Genomic DNA, 9,019 nt, shown 5'->3' on the forward strand with positions numbered 1-9,019 from the left:
GTACAATTCGGCAAGTTCGTCAACGAAAAACAGAACACAATCCGTCGTGGTTGAGCAAATGACAGGTAAGGGTGATTAAGAATTCTATTCTCGCTCACTTGGTGGACACAAGTCATCACGTTGAACTGAATAAAGCTTTTAAAGTTATCTACCATATTCCATCAAATTTGCCGCATGGTTTACGAGCTCGTCTGTTGCACATAGCTGAAGCCCTAGCAATCCATATTATTTTTAGATGATTGTGTACAATTTAAGCAGTGCTCAGTTTATTTGTTTTTACTATGTCTAACTTTACTAATACTACTTTCAATGTCGTGATTGTCTAGTTCATCTTAGTATCAATCAAATTCAATCGATCATATTGTTGCCACCTATTACTAAATGTCTTATAACTTAGATAGGATAAATCCATTTGGTATTGTTTACTTGAATCTTCCCATTGATGTTAAGGACTTCAATTGATCAGTCTCTTATTGGCATATGTGCATACTGTGCGTATTGCCTCGACATAGTCTTAATTTACAAGCATGGTTAGCAGAGATGGATAGTGGCTAGCAGTGGAATCCAGGACGCGCGTTTCGTCCTATTTGGGACTCGTGAGCTGGATGTACCTGCATTCCAAGTAGTTTGCATCTACCAATATAACTCAGAATAGAAGTTAGTGACTTCAAGCACTTATGCCACTTATTGGTTTGGCCGCACCTAACTTTCATCCAACCATCTCCAATACTAGTCAGCATAGCACGTCATGGTAATCGGTGTTCAAGTATACGTAACACGTGACTCAACCATCTTAGTCGATGAGGATTTACCATCATTTCTTCACTAAATGTAACACTTCAACCCATTAACTGAATGGAATATTACGAGGGATTACATAATACTGCATAAAACAATGAACATTGATAACCAGATCCACGAACATTTTGTCTTATCCTTCAAAATTTTGATTGATCAGTTGTTGCTTCTTTTGTTTTTGTTTTTGCTTATGAATACTCTATATTCACATTTTCTATTCACTTCAGGGAACTTATAATAATCAACTGTCAAATTGTAGTTCACTCTACAGACTTATTAAATGGCCAATATTTCTGGGTAAGTTATAAAAACATATTAATTATATGCTGTTAAGAATTTTATGGATTGGTTGAAGTTAGACATTAACACCATTGGATGAGGGTTCAGTGGTCTAGAGGTTAAGCGTTCTCGCATGAAACTGATGATCTTGGGTTTGGACCCCACGAGAGTGGTCGTGGAAGCGAACTGCTGAGGGATTCAGTAATAGGACGAAATGGACGTTCACTGCTCTCAGGTTTTCCATGGTGGTCTAGCTTTAATTGACTAATGAGTTCAACTATAGATAGATTTAGTCACTATACATCAACTTCCTTAACTATGAGAAGGCGTTTGACAGTGTGAATAGGAGGAGATTATGGAACCTTTTTCGACACTATGGTGTACCTGGGAAGATCGGCAACATAATATGAAATTCATACGACGGAATACAATTCAAAGTCGTGCATGGAGGAAAGCTGACAGATGCTTTCCAAGTGAGCACTGGAGTCAGGAAAGGCTGCCTACTCGACCCCTTCCTTTTTCTTCTGGTGATCGACTAGATTACGAAAAACTCCACACTTAAGGGGAAGCAAGGAATACAATGGACAGCTCAAAATCAATTACAAGATTTGAACTTTGCAGGTGACCTGATCCTTCTATCCCATACACACGAACAAATGCAGATGAAGCACACAGTGTAGCATCAGTCTCTGTATCAGTAGCTCTCCACATACGCAAGGGGAAAGCAAGATCCTCAAATTCAACATAGAGAACTTCAACCCAATCACACTTGACTGGGAAATTCTGGAAGCGGTAGAAACTTTCACGTTTCTGGTTAGCACCATCGATGAACAAGGAGGATCAGATGCAGACGTAAAGGCAAGGATTGGTAAAGGAAAGGACAGTATTCCTACAGTTAAGGTACATATGGAACCCTAAACAAATGTCAGCCAATATCAGTCACAATCTTTAATACGGACGTTAAGACAGTTCTACTGTATGGAGCTGAAACTTGAAGAACTACTACAACCATAATAAAAGATTGCGAGCATTTTTAAACAATTATCTACGCAAGATACTCCAGGTCAGTGGAACGTATACCATCGGCGACAACCTACTGTAGAGGAGAACAAACCAGCTTCCATCTGAAGAGGAAATTAGGAAAATATGTTGGAAGTGGATAGAACACCCATTGTAGGAATCATCAAATTGAATCACGAAACTAGTTCTAACTTGAAATCCTGAAGGGAAATGGAAAAGAGGAAGATCAAAGAACACATTACGTCGGTAAATAGAAGCAGACATAAAAAGGATGAATAGCAATATGAATAGCGAATATAATTATGCATAGCAACCATACAGAATTAAGAAAAAAACATGATCACACCTTTTTATCCGATCTGATCAGAATGGTATTCATATGATGAATGAAATCAATCATTTTAGGTAGTGAAAATCCAAGATCTAACATACTGTCTACTTATTCCAATATATTAGTTATCAACTGCTTTATTCTCGTTCATTTATCTGTGAAGTTCAACCACTGATGTTGACAAATATAAGTAGTATGTAACATCAATCAAAAGTGAAATACCTGAAGGTAGAAGATTCAGAAGATTGAAGAGAAAAGAAAAAGAACAGACGGCGATTAGTGTAGAAACGAAAGAACAATGAAATCTTGGACGACTGATTGACATTTTGCAAGTGTGGTATTCACTGTATAGTTCTCAGATTTGACTAAGAAATTCTGTGATGGTTTCTTCACATACATTCGATTGTCCCCATTTGTATGTTCTCATTTACTACATTTAGTGTCCTTAGACCATGAGTGTAACAGATATGATTGATGATTATTCAATATTATGACAAGGATGAAAATTGGTAAAGTGGACCGCTAGATTCTAACTAAAGAAAAATCTTGAAGTGTGACATGTTTGTTGTAAATGTTGAAGGTTCCAGATTAGATTCCTCAATAAAGTCACTATTGATTACTGAAAAGAATTCATATAATAAGGTCAGATAAGTATTTACTACTTTCTAGTTTTCAAAATTTAGCTATAAAAGCCTCCTTCTCGCGCGATGTCTTCCATGGTGCTCTGACTTCAATTGACTCATGATCTCAACTATTGAAATTACTATAATATCAACAAAAAGCCTTTCTGATATTAATCAATATATACTCACTAGTGACTGGCTCCATGAGGTATTTCCTCGAGTTCTAGTGAGAAGCAATGACCAGTGGAGTTCAAGAAGGTCTGTTGTGAGATATCAACTCACTGAAGACAATGGTAAATGGTTGCTCAATTTCGCGAATTGGTTGAAGTTAAACATTAACACCATCGAATGTAGGCTCAGTGGTCTATCGGTCAAGCGCTCGCGCGAGAGACTGATAGGTCCTTGGTTCGGGTCTCGCGAGACGGGATCGTGGGTGCGCACTGATGAGGCGTCCCGTAATAGGACGTAACGGCCGTCCACTGCTTCCAGGTTTTCCATAGTAGTCTAGGTTCAATCGACTCATGATCCCAACTATTGAAATTACTGCAATATCCACAAAGACCCCTTCTGATAACATATATAATACAAAAATACACTGATCAAACTTCTTTACTCATTACTACAATGATGTTAATATCCTTATTATCTTTATAGATTTGGAATAACACGTTCATTAATTCATTCATTTGATCCACATGGTAAACATTATAGACCAACAATTAAACCAACAACTGGTTTCTCAGCTTCAGCTGATGCTGAACGTTTACATCGATCTATGAAAGGTCCAGGTTAGTAAGAAAAAAAACTACCATAAAGAATGTCCTTTGAAAATGAATTGCTTTTGTGTGTATGTGTGTGTGTGTGAATGACCACCATTATTCAATGTTCAATATAAGTGTGCTATCAAACGTATTTCAGTGATATACAGTTATTTATATACGCCTTGAATGAACACGTTACTGCGGCTCACCTTAACTTGCAGAATGAAAAGGCGAACTCTATGAAAGCTTCAGCTTGAAATGAAATCCCTCAATTAAAAGTATACTCTTATATGCAAGCCATAGGCAAGTCATGACTTGGAATGCTGAAGGGAAAAGGATAAGAGGAAGACCGAAGAACGCACAACGTCGAGAATTCGAAACAGACATAAAAAATGATGAATAGCAACTGGAGATAAGTGCAAAGGACTGTCTATGACAGGGTTAGATGGAAAGTGCTGATGGGCGACGATTGTTCCTCCATGAGATGTAATAGTCGTAAGTAAGTAAGTCTTATATGCAGAATTCACTCACTAAGTAAATGGAAAACAAACAAACAGATTCACTACAAGTTCTTGGATATCTATCCTATTCCTTGATTTGTTTTAATTAGTAAAGTCCAAACATGACTGGTTGTCATCAAAACTTTTGATTGATAACCGTTACTAGATAAAGCCCTAATAGTGTATAAATCAGAAGGTGAATACAAAGTGTTGATTACGTTTATTATTGAACCACGTACAGATTGCCAAAATTATAGGCACGTTTAGCAAGCATGTAAGAGTAGTGGCGAAGAGCAAGCGAGTGAGTGTGTAAGTCGAATGAGTGAGCCAGAGAATGATCGAGCCAATGAATGAGTGTGCGAGTCCGCGAACAGGATTAAAATGTACATATAGTGAAATAAATGATTCATCATCGAATCAATTAAGCAACTAATAGAAAGGCTAAATAATAAAACCTAATATCTGAGATTTATTAAGCACTTCAAAAATGATGGTTACTCCTACTTACTAACTTACTTACTTACGCTTGTTACACCTTGTGGAGGAGCATAGGCCGCGCACCTGTATTCTACATCCAATCCTGTACTGGGTAATCCTTTCCAGTTCTTTCCAGTTGATATTCATTCTTTTCATATCTCCTTGTATTTCCCGACGTAATGTGTTCTTTGTCCTTCCTCTTTTCCTCTCACCTTCCGAATTCCAAGTTAGGGCTCTTGCCTCGTAATGCACTTTGACGATTTATTTAATGTATGTCCTATCCACTTCCAAAATCTTTTCCTAATTTCTTGTTCAACATAGTGACTCCTAACTATTATCTTAATTGGATTTAAATTGAATTTTGAACATTATAATTTTCATAGTTGAAAGCGTGAGTCAATTGAAGCTAAACCACCATGGAAAACCTGGAAGCACTGGACGACCGTTCCGTCCTACTATGGGACTCCTTAGCAGTGCGCATCCACCATTCCGCAGTCGCGAGATCCGAACCCAAGACCTACCAGTCTCGAGTCAGAGCCCTTAACCGATAGACCACTGAGTCGGCATCCAACGGTGTTAATGTCTAACTTCGACTGATCCACGAAGTTGAGCAACCGATCACCAATTGTCTTCAGTGAGTTCCTATCTCACAACAGACGTGGTTTGAACTCCACTGGTCACTGCTTCTCACTAGAACTTCTGGATGTACTCCTCGAAGTCAGTCACTAGTGAGCATATGATTATATTTATTATCAGAAGGGGTTTTGTAGAGATTTAGTATTTTCATAGTTGAAAGCGTGAGTCAATTGAAGCTAGACCACCATCGGAAACATTATAATTGTTTAAATTCACTTAGTATTGTTTGTTTAGATCTTCCAATTGATGTTTAGGACTGCAAATGATCAGTCTCTTATTGACATATGTGCATACTGTGCGTATTGCCTCGACATAGTCTTAATTCACAAGCATTCTAAGCAAAGATGGATAGTGGTCAGTAGTGGAATCCATGATAAAGCGCGCTTCATCCGATTTGGGACACGTCAGCTGGATGTAACTGCATCTCAGACTTGTTAATGTTCACTCTGGGACTCGAACCCAGTACCTTTCACTTCAAACGTCATCGCGTTATCCACTTAGCTACTGAGTCCTGATAGCCACTTGCTTGTGCAATGGGGTGAAGTTTAAATTCAACTTAGCATTGTTTGTTTTGAATCTTCCCATTGATGTTTATCTTTCATCTTACAATTTGATTATACAGACAAATAGAATGTAAATAATCAATAAGACATTTAAGAGATATGAACTAGAAAATGGACAAAAAATGTTTTTTTCAAGGAAACAGATTAGTTACTATTCATTGAAAAATCTATCAATAACCAAGACAACTAAAATACAAAAATCGATTGTCATATATAGTTTATATTTATGTTTAAGTATAATATGTAACGAAGTAAAGGTATTACGTAGCATTGTAGGGAATTGAGAGCCCCCCTAAATGCCCTGGTACGGCCGAGAGTGGGGAGAGTCCGCTCTTTCTCTCTCTCTCGAAATGCTCTCATATGGCCACGAGTATATAGCCTCTACCAAGGAAGTAATACTCACTGCATTCTCGTGGCATCACTGTTGTTTAAGAAAGTGAGAGAACGAAAAGCGGACGTCCGGCTCTTCAACCGGGTTGGTGGACAAGGAAAGTCCACCTAGGGGAGTTGGAAAACCCTCATTCCAAACCAATGGTGCACATGGGCTCCAGTATCCTGAGGGAACAAATGGTGTATGAATCAATCGTTGGTCACCGGATACCATGTGACTGCATCTCCTCACGATGCTCCACTGCCTTGAGGATTAGACCTTTTGGTCGAAGGCTCCGGGTGTGGCCCCTAAGCGAACCACCTGTTTCGGTTTGGGCACCTGTGCAGTATCACAGCTCTCACACAAATCAAATGAGATTTGTGCGGCGCATATGTGTCTGATGCTTTTATGTATCAATATTTATGTGTTTTAATGAATAAATAAATAAAAGGGAATTGAGAATACACAAGTGCGGTCTAATCGAATGTAATGTGTACAAACATCACAGAATCTCTTAGTCAAATCTGAGAACTATACAGTGAATACCACACTTGCAAAATGTCAATCAATCGTCCAAGACTTCATCGTTCTTTCGTTTCCATGTCAATCACTCTGTGTTGTCGTTCTTTTCTCTTCAATCTTCTGAATCTTCTACCTTCAGGTATTTCACTTTTGATTGATGTTACATACTACTTATATCTGTCAACATCAGAAACACATACCACGATATAATTTTTGTAACAGACTTCATTTGCCAAATGTCAGTCAATTGTCTCAGACTTCATTGATCTTTCGTTTCCACACCAATCACCCTCTGTTCTCGTTCTTCGCCCTTAGATCTTCTTATTCTTGTGCCTCCAAGTATTTCACTTTCGATTGATGATACATACTACTTATATCTTTCAACATCAGTAACACATTCCACGATATAATTTTTGTCATAAACTTAAATATATAATCTGAGAATAGTTTAGGAGGAAATGGTACACAAGTGGGGACAATCGAATGTATTCGAATACGAGATTACAGAATGTCCGAGAACCATGCGGTAAATACCGCATTTGCCAAATGTCAGTCATCTGTCTCAGAATTCATTGACCTTTCGTCTCCATGTCAATCACTGTCTGCTCTCCTTCTTTTCTCTTCGATCTTCTTATTCTTGTGCCTTCAGGTAATTCACTTTCGATTGATGATATATACTACTTATATCTATCAACATCAGTAACACATACCACGATATAACAGGTATTTTTCTGCGACAACTAGAATCTTCAACGGCCATGCTTTTCCCATATAAAGCTAGAATTAAGAAAAAGTTATCTTTATTGATATTGCATCTTACCTTGACATATGGATTTCTACAGAGGACAGTAAAATTTGAAAAGTCTATAACCAACACATTAAGATCTACTTATGTGACCAGCTTCATAACGTTATCTGTTAGACTATAATGTCACACTCTCAAGTTGTTATGACTCCATCTAGCCTAGTTTTCACTTTAGATACTACAAAATTAGTATCTTTTCATATTGTGGGGTAACAGGGGAGTGGTATCTCTATTTCCCCTTGTTTATAATCAAATCCCTACTTCTCACTCTAGTTGTATACTCGCTATAGTGAATAATATACAATTTCTTATCTATCCAACACATCTTAACTGTTATATCACTAACCATATGACTCAAGTAATCGGTTACTTTTTTTTGGGGGGGGGGGTTAACGAAATTCCTAAATTTCTCATCCTGAATTTGTTTGGCTTAAAAATGTAATTTGACATTATCAAATGATTATCGGGGACAGTATAGTTTACAGAAGAGATTAGAACAACTACGAAGAATTTTTAGTATGCCTTTAGTCAGTCAGTAAAACTTTTTATCAATGGATTGTTCATGAATGACGAACCAATAGAATTAAAAGAAGAAGATGTATTTTCATAGTTGCAAGCGTGAGTCAATTGAAGCTAGACCACCAAGAAAACATAGAAGCACTGGATGGCCGTTTCGTCCTATTGTGGGACTTCTCAGCAGTGCTCATCTACAACCTCGCCTGGCGAGATTCGAAACCAGGACCTACCAGTCTAGCACCAGAGCCCTTAACCGACAGACCGCTGAGCCGGCATCCGCTGGTCTTTATGTCTAACTCCAACCAATTCATGTATTTTACTTATTTTAATGAATCTATTTCATAAGAATATAGATCGATTCTTATTTGGAGTTAAGTATTTAAAGTAGGGAGCTCCCATCATAGACTGACACCAACTTTCATGCAAAAATAATCTATCTTCATATGTGTGAACAAACTTCGTGCAAACATTCTAGACTACGATCTGATTAGTCGATCTATAAAGTACAGTAGCATAGAGTCAAGGCATTTTCTCCAAGGATTTTGGTGTTTAAGATCAGAATTGAAGGACAATTGTGAGTTGCCTCGTATATATCAATTACAAAAACGAAATCGAGGATTTAACATTATCACTTTACACCATAGTGATGAAACGTAACTGTTCTATCACATTCCAAATGTTTTAAGTAGTATACAAAGATTTTGATGGAGTTTTGTTCTCTGAGCTGGATGGTTTAGTCGTGGAGGGTTCCTCCATCTTTTTTATTACGATGAAAAAACCCCCACCAACACCTCCCCAACCGACAACAAAACACCACC

At 37.8% G+C, this 9,019-nt stretch overlaps 1 protein-coding gene and 1 non-coding gene across 2 annotated transcripts in view; one reads left to right on the top strand and one right to left on the bottom strand.

The window, feature by feature from the left end:
• Positions 1-1,025: 1,025 nt before the first annotated feature.
• Positions 1,026-9,019, top strand: part of Smp_074150.1 (putative annexin) — a 29,768-nt gene continuing 21,774 nt past the window's right edge. Inside the window, exons 1-2 of the mRNA XM_018797855.1 lie at positions 1,026-1,095; positions 3,706-3,839. Coding sequence (XP_018652855.1) covers positions 1,079-1,095; positions 3,706-3,839 — 151 coding nt within the window. The 5' untranslated portion in view covers positions 1,026-1,078. The remainder of the gene's footprint in view (positions 1,096-3,705; positions 3,840-9,019) is intronic.
• Positions 5,867-5,933, bottom strand: Smp_tRNA_00309_Pseudo_TTG.1.1. The gene has a single exon. It is a non-coding gene (tRNA).

The sequence above is a fragment of the Schistosoma mansoni genome, chromosome 6 (assembly GCF_000237925.1).
Source record: "Schistosoma mansoni strain Puerto Rico chromosome 6, complete genome".
In the NCBI taxonomy this organism is placed as follows: domain Eukaryota; kingdom Metazoa; phylum Platyhelminthes; class Trematoda; order Strigeidida; family Schistosomatidae; genus Schistosoma; species Schistosoma mansoni.